Genomic DNA, 25,035 nt, shown 5'->3' with positions numbered 1-25,035 from the left:
CCGTTTTCATATATGATATATGCACATTTAAACTTCATATACTGGCAAATTCTCGTAAATTTTGGGTTTCCTGGGTGGTTGCGCCTAAAATTTCGTATACAATCGCTGCCCAGGGGAACAGTCGCATTTATGATTTCACCAGTAGTCCTTAAGGCAAGAACGGCAAAAATAGCCTTAACGATAATTATATGTGTCGCCCAGTCGGCCAATTCCGTTGCCAATCCTGTCTTGTTCCGTTGAAGGACTTACGTAATGCACTAGTTAAGCTTAAATTGCACTTAATTGAATGTTATATTGCTGGTCATGCGCACGCCCACGCCCACGCCCATGACGGTACTCCGGCGCCATGTACGGTAAAAAGCCACGCCCACCCGTCTTCCGCCCTATACCGGTCACCTCCCACCCCCTGTGGTCATATTCCCTTCCGTCGCGTCCGTTTCTTGGCTCTTTTTCATGCTGGTAGCAGGCGCCAGCAGCCTGCAAAGTCCGTCTGAGTGGGAGCTCCGTTTTGGAATACACTCGGCAAAATAAGTAGCTATTATATTCAAGAAAGTAGTTAGTTGATCAACATAACTTGACTTATTTTTTTTAACTTTTCTTAAATGTTAAATTTTGCGTGGATGTTAAAATATAGTACGTGTGGCTTATTCTCGCAATATGCGAATAAGCAGTAAAAAATATTAGGTGTCATGAAATGAAAATAAGTATTTAAATATTTATTTGAGTGGCCTACAAGCCACAAGGGACAACGGGCGCCTGTTGGCTGCCAACCTCCTGTTGACTGGGGGAGTTGCTCCGCCTCCACCTCCGCTCCTGGTCAACCCAACCTTCAAATCTCCTAACCTCCCAGTCAGGCGCCCTAGTCCCAAAGGGCTCCGTATGGAAGCCAGTTGCGAACCGGCTTATCGATTTTTCATTACTTACTCAATTTAACTCTGACGTCGTTTAGGGATCTGTGGCAGGCTGCTGCAAGGATGTGCGAATTTGCGGTCCTTGTTCTTGCTCTTCGTTTTTCCCCGCCTTTGGCATCTGCCTTTCTGCGTTGGCGCTTTAACAAGAAGGGCTTATCGCTAGATGCCTTGAAAAGTTTTCCAGCGCCGACAATTAAACTGAAGGTGAAAGTTATACCATTTGATGATAATATCTTTTGTGGTTACCGTGGAAATTCCTACTTGTGACTTTCAGTTTGTTGGTTAAAAAATAGTTGGGGTGCTTAATAAATCCTTTAATGTGTGATATTACTTCTGATACAAGTTATTTCAAACCTCAAGCTTTTGCATTAGAAACTTATTTTTATGAAAGAGACGATCTCCTAAAAAGGAGAAATGTATACATTTTTCAGCATGAGAGTATTTAATATTCAGTAATTTCTCCGAGGAAAATACTCACCCACACTTTCCCCATTTTCTTTCTTTTTTTGTTTGGTCTTTTTCCTCTTTTGCTTTCCTTTATTTTTATTTTCTTTATATCTGCTTGCCATTTTTTTTTCGATGCGCCGGCGTCAATGGGATTCTATTTTTAGCCAACTAAATTGCAAATAAGGTAGTCATTCAGTTGAGAATAATACCTTCGCACTCAGAAATCGGAATCGAATTCCACTAAATGGGGGTGGAGCACGGAGCACGGAGCTCGGAGCACGGAGCATGGAGCATGGAGCATGGAGCATGGAGCATGGAGCACGGAGCACGGAGCACGGAGCATCATGCGTTCGGCGGAAGTGTAAGAGTGAGATGGGACTAGCTCCGGATCCAGCATTGTAGCACGGGTTAATCTGCGGTCCGGAGCCTTTTGGCCTGCTGTCGTGGGTTTGTGAGGGCGTTTGTCGTTGTGATAAAATGTGTAAGTGCTTAGCAGCAATTTGCGATTATTTCGCACTCGACTTCCACACGGGGAACGATTTTGGGTATGTGTGGAAAGGGCTTGAATCGAAAATTTTAATTGTATTGCGTTAATTGTTTATTTGTTATTCGCTGTAAAGAATGCTGGTAAAAGAAATTGTCACGGTCCATAGGATATATATGTATGTCCTAGTTCACTAGTCGAGTCGACAAAGTTTTCCGTTTGTCCGTATGCTTGTCCGTATAAACATCGGGATCTCGGGAATTATAAGAGCAAGAGAGTTGGCAAGCTGTTACGCCTTGTAGCGTCCTCTCTTGTTTAACAAATATCTGAGGTTGAATTTAAAACTTCTTTGAAAATCTGAAAATTTTGTCTTTTCTTCCTCGTATTTTATTCAAAACGGATGTTTCAAGTGTACCCCAATTTTGGAACACAATTATAATGTTTCATGGGAAGTAAGCCAACGAAAGCGGGCGAGATTTAACCATCCAATCCCTGACCATGCCGTTCATCCTGCCCTTATGGTGTCCTCGGCTCATTGGCGACATCCGGGCGACAGGATATCATCCTTGGGGCTTAGGTGCTAGCAATGTGTCGCCGTTTCACGCTTCACTCGCTACCGGCGACGACCAGACAACTTTCAATTTCAAACCGAAAACGTCTAAAAAAAAATGGCAAACCGAATAATAATAATTGTTGTGCGTGTGTGTGAGTGCTGTGGCCGGGGGTGCTTTGTATTATCAAATTGGTTCATGGCAATTCTTGTGCGTTGTTGTACCGTCGTTGCAGTTGCAGTGGCAGTTGCTTTAGCGATTGGAGTTTAAATCAGAGACGGAGCCGCAGAGCCGCAGAGCTGCACGAGCTCGTTAGCGGAGGCTGTTGCCTCAATGGAGGCGTTGTTGCTTACTCGCGACTTGGTGACTTGGGGACGCATTTACTCGGTTACCCGACGACTGAAGAGTGTTAGGACACAGCTGCTGCAACCAGTTCCAGCCTCAGGCCATTCTAATGTGTCCGTGTCTGCAAAGTGAGCGTTGCCACGGTGGGCACTCTATGCGGAGCAACAGGGCAGAGATCAAATTCTTATGTGAATCGTACATTTCAAATAAGTTTCATTTATTTTGGGCTAATGATTAATTATTTTTTTTTTAGTGGAAGCAAATTTTTGGTAGGGAAATTGTGTCAAAGGCTAAACATCCAGAGTCGCGGAAACAGAACAAATATAATATCATAATATAATAAGAATATAATACTTTATTTAAGGAACGTCTCGCTTTTAGAAGACAGAGTTATGCTCCATTTCGTTGGTCCTTCCATCGAGACTTGACTATATGCAATTTATGTGGAGTGCATGCGTTGCATTGCTGCTGCTGCTGCTGCTATTACTGCGACTGCCCTTGGAGTCGTTTCTTGACGTGCTGCAATAAAGAACATAAAAACAAAAAAAAAGAGAGAAAAACAAACACACACTTTCAGAAACTCCGACACGGACACAATTAAGGTCGTTTCTGCGTGGGCGTGTGGGGATGAGGAGATCGTTAATCTGCAATCCGCCGGCGGCAAGAACGTGGCCGGCATCCAGGATGCCAACTCGGTGGCTTTCTGGCCTGGCCAATCTTCTGCCTCTTCAGCCTGTTGCGCTTTCAACGCTGATCAACACTGCGTATACGTAATATTCAAGCTTGGAGGTTTGTGCTCGTTGCTGGATGACTTTCACTTTTTGTTTGGCTGTGCTGTGCTGTTGCGCCTGCAATTTAAAATTCTTGCATAAAAGCGAATGCAATAAGCAACTGAAATGCTGGCAAAATAGCTAGCAAGCAGATAAGGTAAAAAGTGGCCCTGAAAGTGGGTTAACCATGCGGCCAGAGTTGATGGATAGATAAATAAATTGGCAGTGAGCGTGCGATTCTGCGACACAGACTTTGGTCTTAATTCAATATTTCAACAATTCACTTTGCATTCTCTCGTCCAGCCATAATCAAACGACATTTTTTGCAAAGCGACTAAAGAACACAAACAACAAACGGCAAACAGCAAACAGCAACAACTGGCAACAGCTGCTGGCCAACACCCAATACTGCTAACACACACACACAGGCACTCAAAGGCCGATTTGATTGCATTAGAGTAGAGTCGCTGGAGGGGCAGTTGGAGGAGGGGGTGAGGCTAGTGGGGGACAGTAAGTGTAACAGAAGCAGCAATGCTCAAAGTGAGCTGGGCAAACTAAACCAGTCTTGAAAGGTGTCTTTTATATATCTATCTGTATTAACCTGGCACTACTGGCCTGGCCCACAGATACACACACAAATTTAAGGCAAAACACTTTTTGGACAGCCGAGCAAAAGTGAAGTCGTCAACAAGTTCCAGCCAGAACTTGTTGTTGCCTATCGGCTGCCTTTGCCTTTGGTTTTTTATACTACTTTTATTTGTCTTTGCTCTTGCTGATATTGTCTTTTCTGCGGTCTTACCAAAAACAATCGAACATATCTTTCTTGGCTATCACACTCAAAAGTCAGCCCATTCCGACCGAAAAGCTGCAGAAGTAGGAACAATTTGGGTCCACTAAATCCAGGTTGGCAGCAGGTGGAATGAAAAAGCGAACCGCCTATTGCCCAGATGAAGTTTGCAAAATATTTTCGCATTTTATTTCAATTCACTTGGTTTCGCTCAGAAACAATTTACCACTGATTTGATAATTAACTTTAATTGCCAAAACATTTTTTAATGAGAAAGTAATCCCAGTTTGGCGTTTTTATTTTTGTGTACCCTTTTCAAATCGATTTTCAATTTAATTAGTGTAAATTAATTTTGATTTATTGTAACTGCCACAAGTTGATTTATTTTTAATACCAATTAATCATGAAGATATTGCAGAACACTTAGTAACTCTTTTTGGTAAATTGCTCTGCCGGTTTTTTGGTTGGGTTCAAACTTATGCTAATTTGAAATATTAATTACAAAATACAATAGTCTGCACTCAGTTCGAGTTTCTTTCGATATCAATATTTTATTTATTCTTGTTCGTTTGGTATTCCGCGTCGCGGATTTCAGTGAATAAAATAGCAATTTAAACGTTTCTTGTTTTGCGTCGAGGCGCTGTGTGTGTGTGTGTTCGCCTCAGAGTGTAGTAAACACATTTTGAAAATCGAAAGCAAGGTCTTTTCTGCAGACAAGATTGCTTTTTGTTGTTGCTGCTGCTGTGGCTGGGGTACCTTAGGTTCGGACTTTTAGTTTAGAACGTAATTTGTAAATTAATTATTGGGCATAGTCACATGTTTGAGCCACGAATTCGAGCTCTTCGCCCGCGATCTACTATCTAACGTACTAACCATTATATTTCGTTGTCGTGGTTTAGGTTTGTTTTGTAGGGCTTTAAACTATTTTTACACGAGCCAACAAACAAACAAACTAGATGCAGGCAATGGAAGAAATGCAGGCAAATGCATATGTTTGAGATAGCGAAACAAGAAACAGGCACTTTAAGGCAGAAAGGGTGCTTTGGCACGTGTCTGTCAACCCCTCGACGTCATCGGCCACTAATTGCAATTAGCAGGGCCAAAACAGCAGCAGCAGCAGCAGCAGCAGCAGCAGCGACATTGGAAATTGCTTCTTTTTGTTTGACGTTGTCAGGAGCAGACGTGCGATAGATAAGCGAAGCCCATAAGTCCTGGTACTCTACCCCTAGGGTTATATTTCCTACTCCCAATAATGCAGCAGCTTTTGCTGATAGCTGATAGCAAAAGTATCACCAACAGCATTTCACATCCGAAACGAGATTGTGCAGCATTTGGCAGCCAAGATCATTATCTGCATCAATAATGTATGGTAATTCAAGTGGGGAGATTGCTTTATTTTTTATTTACCGTATTGTATGCGTTGTCAAAACATTTAAAACACAGTTTAAATCCATTTGAATTCATACGTTTAGCAGCGAAATGCCGCTCATTAATTCTTAATTGATTTGAAAGTTTGTATAAAATTTTCCATATGTTCGTCTCACTGCGTATGCGTAATATATTTTGTAAAATATATAATACTATACAGTTTGTTACGTTACAAAAAATTAGGGTAATAAAAAGGGCAAACTTTGTAAATGAAAAGGAACCCGAAATCGTTTATTTGTTAATCATAAGGCGCATTAGCATTTATTATAATTATATTTTTTTGTTCTGGACTAGTTTTCTGTTTATAGAATGCGTTGTTTAATCACGTTTTGGCATTTATTGATCGGTTTAACTTGGCAATCGTTTCCTCCAAATTTTTAGCCCACATGCCTGTCGTACACATGATCTTAAGTGATTGAACGAAAATAAACAATTAATTGAAGAGCAGAACAAATAGCGAGAGATGCGAGTAAAAATAAGTTGTTTATTTCTAAAAATAAATAAAGTCGAGCAAAACGTTGACCAAACGAAGAAAGAGCAAAGGCAACAAAAAGCAATTAAGTGCTCGAGCTGAAACAAAAAAGGCAGGTTTTTTTAGTTTTTCTATTCGTTTTTAAATAAGGCACTTTTGCGATAGTTTAAATTTTAATTAATTAAGTTCTTGGGAGCTGCCAGAAAACCGAAAAAGCTTATTTTTCTGACGTAATTGTGCCGTTAGCAGGCCACAAACAAAGTACTCAACGCCATCTGTGTGAGTGTGTGTGTGTTTATTGTTGTCTTCTGATCGAAGTTTGCTCGCTTTGCCGGTTTCGAAAAAGCGAAAAACAGACAAAAAAAAAAACGAAATAAATAAAATAACAGCATAGCAACTAGTGTCGGTGGCGCAAAATATAATTAAACTTTCGAATGGGATCAGCTCGGCCTGCAGTTTCATTTTGTTTGATTTTCACTCAATTGAGCGAGCTTTCCGCCGCCGCCAGAGCTTTTCCCACTCAACTCGAACGGTGGAATGGCCGCGTAGTCAAGTTTCATGCCGACGCAGATTGCCGTTGAAATCAGTCGTTCAACGAGAGTGACCGCGTGCGAAAGCCAGAATCAAGACAACGCACATCCACTGTACTATAGATACTGCATTAAATTCAAAAAAGGCAGCTGACAACTGACAAAACAAGCTACAGAAGACAAGCCATCGTCTTGCTAAGCAAAATTGAATCGGCTCTCTATTCTATACACATATAGTATAAGCACTAAGCACCGACCGACGAGGTGTCCATCGAAAAGTGTAGAAAGAGCACAGGAAATTCCGAAAGCCCAAGCGGAAAATTCGAGGGAACATTCTAGCAACAGGACTGTTGCTTCTCCACCACCACCTTCTGCGCCCAACTGCGCCCACATCGAGTGGCAGAGCCAACATATGTTCGCCTGGCTACACCCAAGCTGAACTGTCTTTGGACCATATGTTGTTAACGTTGTAACGTTGTTGTTTCGTGTGTGAACCAAATAACATATATATAGCCATAGCCATAGCCATAGCCATAGCCAAACAAGAGAAATTTCCCGAGTGCGCGTGTGTGTCTAGTGTGTCTAAAACATAGCAAGAAAAAAAAGTAAGAAAAATCAAGCAAAAAGTGCAATTGAAAACGAAAACGAGGGGAAGAGCCGCCGAGTTTATTGCCAGCAGCACAACAGCACATCAGCCAACTCTCGCTAAAACCAGAACCATCTGGAGTGCTGTTATATTTTCGCCCATATATCCTGTCGCTCGTCGCATCCAGCATTCTTATGAAACCGGAAAATCGGCATGAGTCGTACAATGCAAAGGTAAATGTCAAGACCACGCCCACTCCCACTCCCCCCAGTGCACTCCACGCTACTCTAGTACAATCCATCCATTTCTCTGCCTGCCCCTTTCATGTTGCATGTAGCATATGGCGAAACTTAAATGCGCATATATCCATCCTATCTGTATCTCTCTATCTGTATCTGTATCTGTACTTGTATCTGTATTGCGCCTCTGTCGCCGACGAATCTCGTTAGTGTTTTTTTATTTTTTATTTCGTTTTATGTATCTTTAAGTGCGTTTATGGCATTCGACTCTCTCAACTGTTCACTGCCGTAGTTTGGTTTTGGCTCATTAAGTTTGAAGAATTCGAAATGATTATCGTGATGTTATTCTGGTATTGAATTTCATTGTATGAAAATAAGAAGCAGCAACAGATGTTTGACTGCAAATAGAAGAATCCGCAGATGTTGATCAGAATCAAAGTGATTTGAAGTGCTGGAATTGTAAAAAAGGGGACGATGAAGAGTGTTTTGTTTGAAAATAACAATGCATCGTGAATTGTCACAATTCCACTGAAAAGGTACTTTCAAATAAGTTAAAGCAATATTTTCAAAAATTATTATTATTAAAGACACACTCCAAAATATAAGTTATATTTGGCAGTTTGTACAGTAATACGATAGGTTTTATGTATTTATTTTGTGCTGTGTTAAAATGATTTAGGACTTTTTCCTCATTAGCAATTATTTACTCAAACCGATTTGTTTTCGTTCATTTGTATGGTCCTATTAATATAGCCAAGAAGATAGCTTTACAAAAAGATCTTGCAAATCATTTCAGATATATTTTAGCTTATAAAAAGATCATTTACAAAACTCCTTGAGCGAACAAACTGCGTAGTGCTCTGAAATATTGTTGGCATAGAAACCCCAGGTTTTGCGTACGACATTCAAATGAATGCAATGCATATGGCTGCCGTTGGCTCGGAATTTCAAATTGGAATCGGATTCGGAATTCGGAATTGGTATTCAAATTCGATTTCCAATACATAATGTCTGCGCTCACAGGCGTTATGTGTGATATATATGTACATGGGGGTACATAGGAGTACCAAGCTGCCCATATCCAAGCACATATCCGGGTTCACCAGCTACGTCAGTTTCGGTGGCGGCCTTAGATTTTCAGTGGCTGCAGGTGAAACCTCACCTAGGCGCCTTGGTCGACTTGGTCTTGGTCTGTTTTTTCGTGTTTCTTTCGCTGGTCTGGACTGGGCCAGCGATTCCACGTCTGGTCACGTGTAGGGTAGGCCAACAAACGCAAATTACATTTGACGTACGTATCTAGTAGCTACCACTGAAGCAACCCTCACTAATTACATTACATTATATATAACACTTGGCGTAATGTCTTTGTTTGTTTGCTCGGTTTGCAGTTTGTTCACGTTGTCTCACCTGAATTTGAATTTAAATTTTCGTCTTTAACCACATGGCAAAAGAGGCATTTGATACCAGCCTCGAAGAAAGAAATTATGTAAACAGTGGTGGGGAAGGTAAACGTAAACAGGAGACACTTCAATACGTAGTTGAATAGAGTGGAATATGTGGAACTTCTGTTTTTGTTTCGTGTTTAAACAGTTTGGGGTTTGTTATTATTTGTGCCTGTCCCGTGTTTATTTGACTATGGCCACCATGTAGCCATCTAATCTTGGTGGTTGGTTGGTGATCCACTGCACTTGTTGTTCAATCGAATGGTGTTTGTCGGTTGTACTTGTGCGCACATGCAAATATCAGGCTCATATTTGCCTATTGACCACGCAAGCCTCGGGTTTTCTCTTGATTTATGATTTTTTGTGTTTGCAGAGGTTAATAACCTGAATTTAAATTATCCAAGCTCAGCCGCAGTCTACCTGAGTGAGTTGCTGATGTATGTGTATCTCGGCTCCGTCGTTCTCCGTTACCAAGTTTGATGGCTTCTGACCCCATTCAGCTGCGGGCAGCTTCAATCCGAATCCGAATCCGATCCGAATCAAAATCCGAATACATAATAATGCCGTGCCGCTTTGCTCCAGGGCAGAGCTGTGAAGTGTGTTTATCTTGGAGATATTAATTACCAGGGCCAAGCCCAGAACGTGGCTCACAGAACGTAAGCTGATTATGCCGCGCTTGTCTATTTACAATCAGATCCTCAGAAGTTTAATTATGCAACCCGGGAGCTTGGCCTTTTCCTCCTTCTCTCTCTGTCTGTGGGGGCGTTTGATTTATCCCCCAGATTCGTGATCTCTGTGTCTCTGTCTTTTCAAGACGATCTCTCCAGCTAGCAGACTGTTTCCCCCCTGAGCAGGTGAGCTGTTGCCACAGCCTAATTGCAGTTTGCGTGGCCCGACTTCGTGACTTGTAAATAACAGAAAAACAGCCAAGCGTTTTGGCCTAATGATGCAGATATACAAGCAAACGTGTAATAAAACTGCGTGCTGAGTAATTCTTTGATTGCCGCCAAGTAGGGAAGTTGCCTTCTATGACTGGGCGTAGAACTCGAGTTTTTGAGCAATCATATGAAATAAAGATCGCATTTCTTCCGTACACTGAAACATTTACCTTAAAAATGATCTGGAATTTAAATCCAATTAGAAATTGGGCGAAAATGAGGCTTTGACAGGAAAACTACAAGCTAATTTCCCAAATAAACAAGAGAGAAGGCTATTATATTTATAGAAATTGGGAACAAATTAATACATAATAATATATCGGGTATAATAATATATCGTTCTACTTAACATTGATTTCTTTGAAAATGCACGTAATGCTTTCTACTTTCCTGCCGATCTCCTTGACCTACATATCGATAAAGCTGTTTGTATTTTGTAACCTATTTTCATCATTGAGCCATTTGCATATCAACCCATTTTGTAAATGTATTTTGAGGGGGGGAAAGGGGGACTTATCAGTTTTCGTTTGCATTTGGCGCCCGGGTTTTTACCACTTTTTCCATTATGCATGAGTCGCCTAATCAAAGTCGCATTGGGCAACTTCAAGACGGTAAAACAAAACCCTTTTTTAAATGCAATCAACTTTGATAAGTTGTGTTGTGCTCTAGTTAATGTTGTTGTTGCTGCTGCTGCTGCAGTTGGTGATATTGTGGTTGCTACTACTACATTATATTATTGTTGTTGTTTCTGTTGCTATTGATTGTCAACCTTCAGCGAACAACGTTGTATGCCGCACACGGCGAAGGTCGGCCACTGCGTTCGTTGTCCGTCGCATTTGCTGTTGTTGTTTTTGCCGTTGGTGTTGTTTCTGTAGTGTTGTTGTTTTCGTTGTTGTTGGACGGCGGCCTATCGGCATTTATTTCATGCACAAAACCCAAACCGAAAACCCAAACCAAAACTAAAACTGAACTGAACCGATCCGAACGAGCTTTGAGCTATATGCATTTACATGCATTTGGATACGTATCCGAGACGCACATATGCCTATGGCTATATATCTTTGACTTTGATTATATATAGATTGGCCCGAGTGTGCGCTAGTGCGCTAGTGCGATTGCGAAATTTGCACTGTTCTAATTAAAAATGGATACGTCCAAGTTAAGGACAGACGCAGCTAATTGAATTAAGGCGAGAATGCTCGTGTACAAATGAATTGGATAGGTACGAGTGCCTACAAGTTTGCTGCTCACCTCTGCTTACCTTTACACCTGTAAAGATGTTGGCTATTTTAGGGCCCGAAATTATTGAACGTTACCGCGGTGAATGGGTTGGGTTGGGTGTAAACTGCATATCCACGTTGCCATAGTTTCCCACTTCGAGAGCTTCGCTTTGTTTGGCTTTAAACAATGGCAAGCAAGGTAAACACGAGCAACTTTCAGCTGTTTAAATAGCATGCGAAAGCCCAAATTAAATATGAAGAAAAGAAATTGGGTATTATAGTTCGGATACAAATACAAATATAAATATAAATATAAATATAGATACAGATCGACTGGCCGTATGTAGAGCACAAATGCTGTCCTAGATTGGGCGAAAGAATGCGACAATTTTGGGTTGGTTTGGGGTACAGTGAAGTGTCCATTAGTGCGCTTGAAATCTTCACATTACGATGGGTTACTCCTGCTGCGGTGCTCACTTTATGGGCCAAATTAATTGAACGAAATGGTGCGCCTTGGCAAGATCCCATTCGAATGTGTTTTCTTGCTCTTACTTATTCTTGTTTGACAGCCAAGCGCCGTCGAATTTCCCCTGTTTTAAATAGTTTTAAATACATTTTTCTATTTTCTGCAGCTTTTTAGTGGCGACACGTTTATCTGTCGCATGCATAATAAATTTATTCTCTTTATTGACCTTTTCACATATTTCTTTTGTTTGCAGGTAAGCTGCCATATCCCATCTAACATTGATATCTGCCCTGCAACCTCTGTATTGTGTAAGTATGGATCGCTTTTCCAATAGGTTCACTGACCAGAGGAAGGTACCGAAAAACACATTTCTGTTTGGCCACACAGAGAAACCAAAGAAAGGCGCGCTTGCACAAAATCCTAACAAAAAGTAAAAATGGCTAACAAGATTTCACTTTCGCGCTTTAAACGGCAAATCGCCGCCAGTCGCAGATACTTTGTTGCACTCGCAATGCCAGTTGCACTTGTTGCATTTGTTGCAGTTTTTGCAGTTGCACTTGCTGTGGCAATGGCCATTGCAGTTGCACATAGAAGTTCCACCATCCGCAAAAGCGAAGATGAAATTTCTGTTTGCTGTGGCTTTGGTTGCAGTTTCATCAGTGACGCCTGTCTGCGGCTTTTACACAAAGAGGCAACTCCAAATGAACAAGTTGCGGTCTACTTGGGAGATTTTGACTAAATTGCATTTTATTGCATTTGCATAAGTGGCTGCTGACCAAAATGAAAAGGCGTTCTAGAACTATCCAGCAATTAAAACTGCAAATTAAACTTAAGCTTTATTGCTATTAATCCTGAGAACCAACTGTGCATCTTTAAGTTCGCCAAGAGGTTTCGATCTCAAAACTGTCGCTGCATCTTTCGGCAGCTGGCTTCAATTTCGTTTTCAACTTGGTTTTAAGGTGCAAACGCAGATGGAGTTGCCTCAGTGGCGGTCTCAGATTAAGTCGCGTCTTTGGGTTCTCAGGTGCTTGTTTTGATTTCAGCCTTTATTTTTCTGGTGGTGCTGCATACAGTAACAGTATGGCCATAAAGCCACTACTCTACTCGCTGGTGGTGGTGTGTGGTGTTTTTGCGGTGGCGCAACGCTTCGGCATGTGCATGTTCATGTGCATGACTCGAGTGCATTGTACAACACACAAAGGCAAACACATGAACAATTGCCACAACATTAGCAGCAACAATTTGCGGCTTGTTTGGGCTCTGGGTTGGGCATTTGGTTTGCTTTGGTAGCCGCTGTTTGCTAAGTGAAAAGCCTTGTTTTGTTTTCCAGACATTTTCACCATTAACCGGTGGATTTCCTCTCCAGTTTAACAGGTCATGGAGCCCATTTGGTTTGACTCATTTAAAAATCCTGTGATGTGTTTCCTTTCAACGCAAATGTCAAGTTACATTTTGCAGCGAATAATATTAATAACAAATACACAAATGTTTGAAAACTCCTTTCACTTTTTTGAAAAGTTGAAACCAATCCGTCGTTGTTGCTGTATGGCTGTGTTGCTGTGTTGCAGTCGTGCAACGAAGCATTGCCCGCAGCCGCAACTTCGCAGAATATTTGCCACATTGCCACAGATACACGAGGCAAGGTGGCATTTCAGAGTTCCACTGACACAGAGACCAACTAAAGCGCAACGCAAATTCGCAACGCGAAGCGAAACGAATCGCGAATCGAGCCGAAGTACGAGTGCCTGCCAGATACAGATTTGCTTACCGAAGCAGATACAGATACAGATACAGGCATAATGCAGCGTTGAACGAACTTTTAGTGGCTGCCACTAACCTTTCAGCCATACAAGCCATACACACACATGCATATTTGTATCTGCCACTCACACCAAATACATTCCCTGATGATCCAGCACTGCTGCAGACGATTCTGCTGGCCGGCCAAGCGCATCGAATGTATCTCGGCGTCGAGAGAGAACTATAATTGAAATCGGGTTTCTATTTTTATTGCCATTTGATTATTTGACGACCGCCCGATGGCTGCGCACTCGAGTGGAGCACAGCAAAAAAAAACCGAAGGCATCGACTCATGTCTAATAAGCAGATTACGCAGCTCGCACTTGAATGCCCACACATCGGTGCAAATCAACAGGGCACTCCAAGCTCAAGAATATGCCAAAAAAATGAAAACAAAAATGCTTGAACGAACCAAAAGATATTCATGACGTAATTTCTGCTGGATTATAATTGGAGATACACTTTTCTCATCCACAAAGTGCAATTTAGTTGATTTATTATTATTATTTAAACATTTAAAATGGTGTTCATCTTTCATCCTCCAAAATCAATCCCGCCTGGATAAATAATGCCTTTCGATTCGAGGAAGCACTTCTAGCTAGGCAGCAAAAGACGAAGATATTTAGAGCGTGCATATTTTGTGGTACGATTTACAATTTTCTTTTAAACTATGCTTTATATCTCGCCCAATTGCGTAACCGCTCTTTTTAACGATCTACTTGAAATGGCAGCCACGTAGCTGCCGAGAGTTGTTGTCACGTCGAAGAAAGTGAAATTACAAAATTTGAAAAATCAAACACAAACCCAAAAGTTGGTTGACGCAAGGGCCAGACACCGGCCGTTGGGTCAACTAATCGACAATCGACCAGCGAATTCCAATAGTCCAGATTTGCAGCACCACTTCCACTGGCTGAATGAAAACTGACAATAGGTGTATATAGATAGAAAACGGATTGTGTACAATCTATGGATGTCGATTTGAGATTGCAGTTGATTACAGATCAGTGCGATCGTGATTGGTTCGGGCCATTAACCGATTGGGCCTGCACGTGCTGACTACAGCAGAGGATTGTCAATCATCTCGAACATCATCTGAGCTTCTGAGCATCTGAGTGGCGTTTGATGTGGTGATAAGTCCGACTATATAAGTTTGTGGATGGATTCCTGTCCGCCGCTGGTGTGCTTATGTATGAGATGTAATAAGCAATAATTTTCGGAATTTTTGTTTGTGCAAGCAGTTTAATTTCGCTTTATTTGTTGCCGAGTCGTCTTCTCTCCGCCATCTCGTTTTATTTTTATTGTGCTTACTCGCCTGCATACCTACTATACAAATAAAGTATGTAAGCGTCTTCGCGGGGCAATAAACCCTGCTCGACTTTTGCACGCCGATGTGTGATGGGGGGAAAAGTGAACTTAAATCGAGCAAAAACACGATTATTAAATTGTTATTTCAATTTATTTAAGCATGGCCCAAATCTTGAGCACTTAAGGGACACTTAGCGCAAGCAACATAAATCAGCTGTTGGACTTGTTTGGCCCAGCGCACGATCACTTAATTGCCTTGTTTTCGATCCCAGTTAGCATTAGCAGTGAATCAACCCATCAACCCATCAACCCAGCAACCGACAGCACAGGCAAATCCCAACTGGATTAGTCACCATCCAGTATGTAGACCCAGCCCCTGATGTCGGGCCAACCCACGTTGGCGTAAATACTTCTGATCAATTCGTTTATGGGTCAAGATGTGCAATTCGCGATTAATCAGCCAGCATCTTTATCGTTCCGCGCATGCCAAAAAAGAAAAACAGAAAACAGTGTGGGGGAGGCAACAGTCAGAAAGATACTTTTATTCGTGCTAAACAAGCCAACTAATCCGCACCTGAATCTGGCACAAGTGCCGACTGTAGGTACAACTGTTTTTACCCTATTTATATATATCATATATATAGATACAGATTGTTTTAGTTGACATTTTTTCAGCTTACCTGGCATGTTCTACTTGGTGGTTGCTTGGTTTTTGTTTCGCCGATTTCGCTCTTATCATTTTGCCAGCGGAAATATATCTGTTGCGGTACTACTTCTTTGGTTTCGAAGGCGGAAGTAAATGCTAGGAAACGAATTCAGCCACAGCTTCAAGTAGAACAAAGAAGTAAACAAAGTCTAATACAAATTTCCGTGTAAAGATTTTGATTGATGTATATAAGAAAAAATCAATTTTTGAATGCCATAAGTATTCACGTTTGTGTACTCCCAAGGCTCGGGAGAATAATGAGTTTGGAGTGGCCACTTTTTGAGGAGATTCCACATTTTCCACACTGTTATTGTATTCATTTTTCCCGGCTGTCGGTGCTTATATGGATACATGAGTATATTAACTTTATTCGAGCACACAGATAGATGGCACTTTCTCAGTTCCCAGGAAGCAATTGATAGTGGCTAGAGATCAGTTTTAATGACACGAAGTCATTTATCAATTTTAATTACTTAGAGGCATCGAAAATTTAAACGTTTATTAAAACGGTGGAGGCCAGAACGAAGGGAGTATGTGGCATAGTATAGGTTTCAAGGTCGCCCAAAAGCACACGTCGAAAGTATCTCGGAGTTTCGATGTAAGCGATTTTAATTGATTTCAAGTCAAATTGCCATTAACTGATAGATGGAAGGCACGTCGACAGACAGGTAGAGAAAAAGCACCAGCACACACACACATTTGGGCCTCTCCAGAACCTCTGATACCCCTGGTATCACTCGCTACCCCTCGATAACGACTGCTAAATCCGCATGCCGCAACTTTTTACTATTCTACCTATTCGAGGAGTGCTAGTATGTGTATCCCATGGATACAGAGATACTCATCGTCACATTGCTGTAATTATAAGTTGCATGATTCTAAGTCACGCTAGAAAACAATGAGTATCCGAAACAAAAGTAACAGTCGCAGAACAACACTCCAGACACTAAAGCACATTAAATTGATATCAAACTAGGCGAACAGCAATTCGCCATTTCCAAAGGCTATAAAAAGTATCCATCAGAACTACGCAAAAGCCACAAAGACAAGACGAGTAACGAAAACAAAAACACCATTTGCAATTGAAAGTTTGTTTATCTGTTGACTCAATCGCCAAATTGAAATCAGTTGATACGCAAAGCGAAGTGAACTTAAACTCGTTTAGAGTCGGAATAGTCGTTAGTTTTAAAGCGAATGAAAATGGCAATAAAAAATACATTGTATAGTATCGAAAACATTGAAGATAATTAAAAACCTTTGGTAAAGCACTCGAAATGAATAACTGAGCTCTCCAGCATAATAATGAAAATCGCCTAAAACAACGACCCAAATATTTGTATATATCAGGTAAATATTTGCCACTCAGGCTTTCATCGAGCGTTAAAGCAACGAATAATTACGACATGGAAAACAAAAAATTTATACAAATTCGCCTACCATTTCTTGTTGACAAAAATATTTGCACAAATGCTGACTGCTGAACAGTAATTTTGTGTTTGTCCAGAATCAGTTGCGTTATGAACAAATTGAATGATATAGATATAGATTATATAGCAGAGTATTAGGTTTTCCAATTTTCCATCTATTTAATAATCTCCCTTTTTTTGTGGGGCAGCTTTCCAATTTGATTCCATTTTAATGATCTTCTATTAAATGGCTTAATAAAAATACAACCTATCACAATTTGGACTGCAATTTACTTTTTCATTTATAATTAGGTTATACATTTTTTGCCTCCAGTGTTTATTTTTTATGACTAATTTAAGCACGAGTCGGAAATGAGCCTGTTTGATTGCATAATCGGGATAATGTTGGAAAAGGGAAAGACAAACCGACCAGCCCACGAATAAAATATATTACCCGAGTGCCAATCGTCCAATAAAGTCAAATCAAGCCAGACAAATCCAAATCAAATCAAACTTAAATGACTCTCCCTCTCACTTACCCACTTCGGTGTCACGTTTCGACTCGGTTCCAAAATTTTGACACAGAAAATAAATAAGGAAAATGAAACCTAACCAAAGTCTGACAAGAAACCGAAAGTTAAGAAGCGAAGAAGTGCTGAAAGCCGAAGTCGAAAGCAATTAAAGGTAGATAGAAATGATTCAAAAGGAACGGAAGGAAATGCAGCCTAAAAAAATTTTCCGCTTTGTCGTACACCGCAAAGTTCAAAAATTTTATGTGCACTCCGTAGTCACGAAACAAGTTAATGGAATCTTTTAACAAAGCTAGCTTACATTGCTTTAATAACAGTTTAGAATCTAATTAGGATCGATCTGTCAGAGAAGGGTGTATTATACTAAAAAGTTCTTTAAATCTAGAAAAGGTCTATGGGATTTGGGTTAAATAATCCATAGGGGAACCACTTCGGTTTACTCCCAAGTACTTTACAATTCTTGGGCGCTGTCGGCACTTTCATTTTCTGTCTGGTTGAAAGTATGTGAAACTATGCCAAAAACGCAAGTGTATCTGAATCTGATTTCGAGCGCGTGTTCGAAGCTGATTTTGCTGGATCGAATTGAGTGCGTATTTGAAATGTCGGTCGAACCGGTTTGGTGGTTCGGGGCCTGAGACCTGAGGTTTTTCGATATATACCCGTCGCCTGGCATAACAATTAGCCGCGACTTGCATTTGTGGATCGATGGGCATGGGGTGGATGGGGTGATAGCTAGAATTTGGCCGCCACACTTTCGTTTCGGCCTGTTGGCCAGGCCAAGCCCTGTGTTGAATGGATGGAATGGCGGAACTCGAGGTATCCAAAGGCAAGCGTGAGATACAGATATATTTGCAATGGACACGGCTTATTGGGTCAGGGTCGCCATAAATGAGTCTGCGTCTTGCCAAACAAACAAGCGACCACGTCGCACCAAGACCTCATCCATCGGCCACAGATACAGATACAGATACAAAAATGGTGAGCTGCGGTATACGGTGCAGGGTATACGGCTAACAACTAACTGGCAACAACAATAGCATTCATAATGGCAACAAGCTTGGCTCCACTGCGACCTCAGCTCCCAGCGTTTTATATTATATTTCTCGTGTGCTGGTGCTGCAGTGCTAGATGGTTTCGTATCTGCAAGATACATTAACGTTTGCCTCAATCTCAATGTTACTGTGCTTTTTCAGGCTTCCATCACGAGCGTATAGGCATTAATCAAGCGATATCCGAAAACAACCTTTCAAAAAGATAAGCGAAATACAAAAACAGCAAAATCACAAATAGCGTTGCAAAATGTTGGTTAAATTATAACTTTGAGCCGACCGACAGTTATTCTAATAACGGTAAGGCTAATGAAGCTTAATTATAATTAAGTGATCTGCATATATTATGGCATCGAATTGCTGTGCTAATCTCATTACTCGATATTCATAAGCAGTCGAAACGGGATTTATTCCTTTACGTCTGTATAATAAGTATTCATCAGATAAATATTCCATATAGTATTTCATGAGATTACGGTTGCTAGGCTTTGTATACATACATATGTATGTCGGTATCAAATGATTATTCATTCATACAAGTTGTGTTTATTTTTGGCTATCGTCGTCTCCCAATTACCATACATAATACTAATCCTAATCCTCATTGGACGCAGAAGAATTCCGTCTTATCGCAAGAGGACAGCTTTTTTTTTTGCTTATTTGAAAATGGTTCTTGGTTTGTTGTTTTGCTGCTTAGTTGTTTATTTAATTTTTTCTGCATTGTCACTAAAAACAAAATGTACTTTCTTAGACTTAACAATTTGGCGATTAATTCATAGCATATAATCCCCTGATTTCATGGAACTATAGCTTTTCATCCCAGAGCAAAGCATTAATAATGAAATTAAAAAATGCATTGCCCATATGGATATAAGCGGCCCACACGCACACACAGACAGTCACTCACCTAGAAGACCCCCTTCTTCTTCTTCGCTTTATCAGCTGAGCGAGCAACACCCGCATGTTGCAGTGCATTGAAAAAAAGAGTGTGGGGAAGAGAGAGTGTGAGAGGGGGAGCGAGATCGACCGACTAACCCAAAGTTGTAGTTGTAGTGTGTGCGTGTGTGTGTCCCCTTCTAAAAAAGCCCCAAAAGCATAAAACTCACTCAAACGGCATTCCACTCAAGCGCCTCGTGACGTCAGCTGAGAGAGAGAGAGAGAGCGCGAGTGGGAAGGAGCTTTTACCACTTGCGTTTTGCTCTCTATATAGTTTCTTGTTCGCGATTCAGATTGGAGTTATTTTTCAGAGCAAGCAGCAGCGTCTACGTCAATTCATTTCGTTTTCGAGCGTACAACTGAACGGTCGTTCTTCTCTGCGCGAACTAGAAAAATAAGAAGCAATCGAGAGTGTGAGAGCCGAAATTTAAATTAAAAATCATACGAAATAAAAAGTGTACAGTGCTGAAAGAAAAAGAAAAAACAAGAGTGTGTGTGCCATTGCAAGCAGATTGTATTTAATTCACATACAAACACGCGAATACATCGAATCGCATCAAAAACCGTTTGATTCGCTTAGTTGCCTTGAGTAGGCGCCAATTGCGGGCACCACCCACCGCCCGCCTCCTCCGCTTGTTTTCCTCTTTCTTCGACGGTAATGTGGTGATAAAACAAAATCCACACGGAGTCCATATTTGTTTAAGCCTCAGTTTACACTAGGTATGTCAAAATAAAAAATGGCAAACAACAAAATATGTACGAATGTGTGATGAAATTGGAAAATAAATCAAATTGATAGTGATTATTGTTCTAACGAAAAGGTTGGAAACTAATTGAAGCGCTTTGCGATTTATTTTAATATCAACATACTGCCCAAATACCCATAATTCTTGATTTAAATAATGTTACAAATTAGTAATGTATGCAATTAAAATTAGTATAGCATTTCTTCTGAGTGTAGGCTTTGATTTTTCGAGTTTTTCTCGTCGTTTATTTTTTTTCTATAATAGACTTTCTGCCATTGTTGGGCATTCGCTGCTTTCCTTAGCCGCGAAAGATGGGGGAGAAGGAGGGCAAAAAACAACGATTTTCACTTTTATTTGAGACCAGTCTAGGCCAACACACACACACGCTCAAACAAACACACTCACAAACACACACACGCAGAAACTATACACCTGTTTGCATGTCTGAGTGAAGCACCTGCACTGCCACCGAGAAACCGTTATGATAATGATAAAGCCAAAGATAATGCATTTCGAATTGTGCATTTACGAATCGTACGCAAATTGGTGAAAATTAGGTGGATAATGTATACAAAATTGTGAAATTAAGCTGTGATTCATAAAGAACAGTGTCTGAACTATCTTAATGCTACAAAGCACTATTGCATTGATTTCATGTATGACTATTACAGCATCATACTTTTATTATTTTCAAATAACTAAACAGTAGACAGTATTTGTTTGATGTGTGTCGAAAACTATAGAAAGTAATTAACAGGAGCATAATGAAATTTGATTTGATTTCACACGTTGTCTAACCATTAACTAGCGCAAAGGTGTAAATTAAATCAAAAAGAATGTCGCAGCCGAATTGAAGTTTCTGCCTGCAATATTCCAAGGGCGAATTCTCCTCAAAACGATTGTCGTCTCATGAAAATGCAGTTTAAGCAATTACAATAAATACATGACAGCGGCAATTTGTGCTTGTGCGCGACGTCAATGGCAATTAATAAATAACTAATTGTCCGGCTGTTGGCAAAAACAACAAGAAGGCTAACTTAACTGGAACTGAGTGAATAACAATACCGTGTTTTTCCACCGCCCCTTCCCCTCTATCACACATTCTCAGCCATATAAAGTGTGAACTGAGCCACGCGGCAGTTCTCAAGATGCTAAGATCCAAAGCGAAATCGCACCGACCCCGGCGACCCGAAACAAAATTTAGTTATATTACCCAATTCACACGAAACCTGAGCACAAAATTAATACGCCACAGAGCTGCGCGAAGTTTCCCAAAAAAGCTAAAGATATACACAAATAACTAACATTTAACTTTGCAAATAATACTAGAATTTTACCAGCTTTTACTTATCTAAAAGTTACGGCAGCGATACGGTGAAATTATTGCATCAGCCGCAAAAAGAAAGTATTGCAAACAATAAAACCGAAGGTACAAAATCCTGTGCTGAAAGTTAGCTCAACAAAGTGATCTTTTGGGTGTGAATGATATCATTGGGATGTGAAGAGGTCTGCGGATAGATTTGCATGCGACTAAGCTGTCTTCGCAACTGGGCGAGTGCACTGTGAATCATTCGAGGCAGAAATGCATTTGCATGGTATTAAAATTCCAATTACGACGGTTCCTCACTCGTTCATCACCCCACCTCGCTAATCGGCGCTCGGAATTATTCGTCCGCCTCCTATATTTCTATATAATATACATATATTTTGTGCGGTCGCCGGTCGGTTATGCCAGAAAATTAATTTTATTTTTTTTTTGTGAACGCACAAACAAAATGATAAAAAGAGAACCCAAACCCACACACACAAACGCACACACACACTCGCAGATAAAACTCATGCAGGAGATAGAGCTAAACGATATAATAGCCATTCCATGTATACAACAGTAGCACAAAACAGAGAAGTGGGATAACGAATAGGGAATTTTGGGGGCTCCAACGTCGCCTCGATAAGAACGCGGAACTTTCGACTGTTTCGACTGGGCTATGTAGATCCGATTCTATCCCATTCGATGTGATGCCAAAACTCTGGTGGCTTCTTTGGGCGTTTGGCGTTTCGGCGAGAAGAACGCGAATTCGTGAAATAAAATAAGCAATAAATAGCTCGGCATTTAGTGTTTGGCGCGTAGGCCGCTCTAGCGCACAGCAACAGTCGAATAGTCGAATTTAGCGAATTTAAAGCAAATTAATTAATTAAAAGAAGAAGCCCCGGGCAGCGTTTGGCATTGGCCAGATAGACTGGCAAAATAAATAAATAAATAACAGTGGCGACAATATCATGATGATACAACGACATGAAAACAATCGAAAAGAGCCAGAGTGCCGAGATAATGGAATAGAACAGGAATACATATAAGCTGTATATGTATGTGCCCGCTCCCTCTGCAAAGCAAACAAATTAATATCAAGGCAGCACAATACTATCTACTATCATATAAAAAACAAAACTATGTATGGGCCTTGCATGCTGAACATTTGTTATTTATTTGTAATATTTTGATAATTCTCTTTTTCAAAAAACTATTTTTCGAATTTTCCCTGTTAAAATCCAACAACGTGGCTCTCGAAATGTAATCAAACATTTGCTTTTTAACCAGTACTCATTCGTTAGACCTCGACATTTCCACATCCACCCAAAATTCCTAATACAAAATTCGGTTTGTTGAAAACCCCGAAAGCAAGCCAACCACATACGCCACCACAATTACAATAACGATGGTAGTTTAGATCAGTGGAGGAATCGAAACCAGTTGCAACCAAAGCCATAGCATTAGATTATTGGTATTATAAGTTAAGCCTAAGAGATTCCCACGACGCCCTACTAACTTTGGACTCTCTTCCTTTGCAGTGCGGGACACTAGACGGAGCCGAACCGTTGTATCATCAACAGCGCAGCAACAGAATGGACGTCTATCAGATCGACGATGGATTCCACTCGGACGGCGGCACCGAGACTCCGCCGCCGTCTCCCAGTTCTGGGTCATCGATTGCCTCGACCTCGGACCACGGATCGCTGGAGAGCGTGGATACCGGGGGGACGCAGCGGCTGGCCGTTCTATCGTTCGAGCAGGTGAGCAAGCTGCACGACGTCATGGACGAGAAGGTGGCCATCCACGGACGGGGAAACTTCCCTACGCTGGAGGTAACGCTAAAGGATCTGGTCAACCTGGTGCGCCGCAAGCTGGAGGCGGAGGTGAACGCCGGCGGCGCCGGAGTGTTAGTTAAGGACATCCGTCTCAACGGCGGGGCAGCTAGTCATGTTTTAGCCAGCGAGGATCAGCCGTACAATGACCTGGACCTGATATTCGCCATCGAGCTTAGTTCGCCACGCGTCTTTGACCGCGTCAAGGTGGCGGTGCTCAACACCCTGCTGGACTTGATGCCCGAGGGCGTCTGCAAGCGCCGCATCTACACGTGCTCTCTGAAGGAGGCCTACGTGGGCAAGATGGTGAAGGTGAACAACAACAATGACGGCGACCGCTGGTCGCTCATTTCGCTGGGCAACTCGCCGGGCCACAAGAACGTCGAGCTAAAGTTCGTGGACACGATGAGACGCCAGTTCGAGTTCTCGGTGGACTCGTTCCAGATTGTGCTGGATTCTCTGCTGCTCTTCTACGACTGCGCCGCTCTGCCCATCTCGGAGAACTTCTATCCAACGGTGGTCGGCGAGTCGGTTTACGGGGACTTCCAGGAGGCACTCTACCACTTGCAAAAGAAACTGATCTCAACGCGTCAGCCGGAGGAGATACGAGGCGGCGGCCTGCTCAAGTACTGCAATCTATTGGTGCGCAACTACAAGGCTGTCGACTCGCAGCTCATCAAGACCCTGGAGCGATACATGTGCTCGCGATTCTTCATCGATTTCCCGGACATCAATACGCAGACTACCAAGCTGGAGGCCTACTTGCGTAACCATTTCTGGGGCGTCGATGAGGAACCGCTGCAGTATCAGTACCTGATGCATTTACGGGAGGTGGTCGAGATGTCGACGGTCTGTCTGATGGGCCACGAGCGGCGTCAGTCGCTTCATCTAATCCAGTCGTTGGCCGCTCAGGTGCTTTTCAACAAGCAGGAGAAACAGCAGCAGCAGCAGGCTCAAGAGAAGTACCAGCAGCAACAGCAGCAGCATCAGCAAAATCAGCAACAGCAACAACGTCAGCATCAGTTCCTGGACCCAGCGCAGCAGCAGCAGCAGACACAGACGCAACAGCAGCAGCCGCAGCAGGCAGCTACCCTGACCCTTGTTCCGCAAGCGTCGCCCACGGGTCAGGCGCAGACCATTTATGTGCAACAGGCCGCTCCAGCCGCCGTGTGCTGTACGAGCAGCGCAGATCAGACGCCGGCAGCGGCCCCACAGACCATACAGATACAGGCCGGTCCGCCGGGACTCATCTATGCCAACGGCGTCTACTATGCACCTGTGATCCCCAGCACCATCTGCACGTGCAACTCCACCTGGCTGAGCACGTGATTAGGACAGCAGGAGCAGGAGCAGGAGCAGCAGCAACAGCACGAGCAGCAACAGTTCCAACAGCAACAGTGGTCAGAGAATGCATTGGGAGCGACGCTTTTGGCTGAAACTGAAACTGAACCACCACTAGAAACAGCACCGATAGCACCACCATCTCAGCCACCATCATCACCGTCACCAACAGCACCCAGAACCCCAGTCCAAAACCAGATCAGATCCACGACCATCAGCAGCAGCAAAAAGAAGAAGAACAAGGCCAAGCAGCAGACAGCAATAGAAGCAGAAAGCAATTGCAACAAGACGACGACCACAGCATCCATGACAAGGACAACAAAGAGCAGAGGGATTAAGCAAACGGCAGCAGCATCAATTGAAGCATGTGCACCCCAAGGAGGAGCCGGTGGAATTAAGGGAAGCTTGGTGCTGACACCTCAGCAGATCAACGGACTGCCCGTTTACAACCAACTA

General features: G+C 42.1%; 1 protein-coding gene and 1 long non-coding RNA gene across 6 annotated transcripts in view; one reads left to right on the top strand and one right to left on the bottom strand.

Annotated features, from left to right (window-relative positions):
• The window catches only part of LOC6528475 (terminal nucleotidyltransferase 5C), a 40,919-nt gene extending 16,243 nt beyond the window's left edge, over positions 1-24,676 (top strand). The window contains exons 3-4 of one of the 5 annotated variants that reach the window (XM_039370347.2): positions 11,870-11,924; positions 22,945-23,465. In XM_039370347.2, the coding sequence (XP_039226281.1) occupies positions 11,870-11,924; positions 22,945-23,321 (432 nt within the window). In that variant the 3' untranslated portion in view covers positions 23,322-23,465. Of the gene's footprint in view, positions 1-6,806; positions 7,545-11,869; positions 11,925-19,686; positions 20,069-22,685; positions 22,878-22,944 lie in introns of those variants that run through there. The other 4 variants (XM_015198860.2, XM_039370346.1, XM_015198861.3 and 1 more) reach the window with 4 other exon arrangements.
• On the bottom strand, positions 2,207-6,695 carry LOC120320530. The gene is made up of 2 exons (XR_005560024.1): positions 5,703-6,695; positions 2,207-5,646 (listed from the first exon to the last, which is right to left on the bottom strand). It is a non-coding gene; the product is annotated as an uncharacterized LOC120320530 (long non-coding RNA).
• Positions 24,677-25,035: the final 359 nt, after the last annotated feature.

This window comes from Drosophila yakuba, chromosome 2L (assembly GCF_016746365.2).
Source record: "Drosophila yakuba strain Tai18E2 chromosome 2L, Prin_Dyak_Tai18E2_2.1, whole genome shotgun sequence".
Taxonomy (NCBI): Eukaryota; Metazoa; Arthropoda; class Insecta; order Diptera; family Drosophilidae; genus Drosophila; species Drosophila yakuba.
Note: the sequence above shows the minus strand (reverse complement) of the source record. Positions and strands in the feature narration are given on the sequence as shown.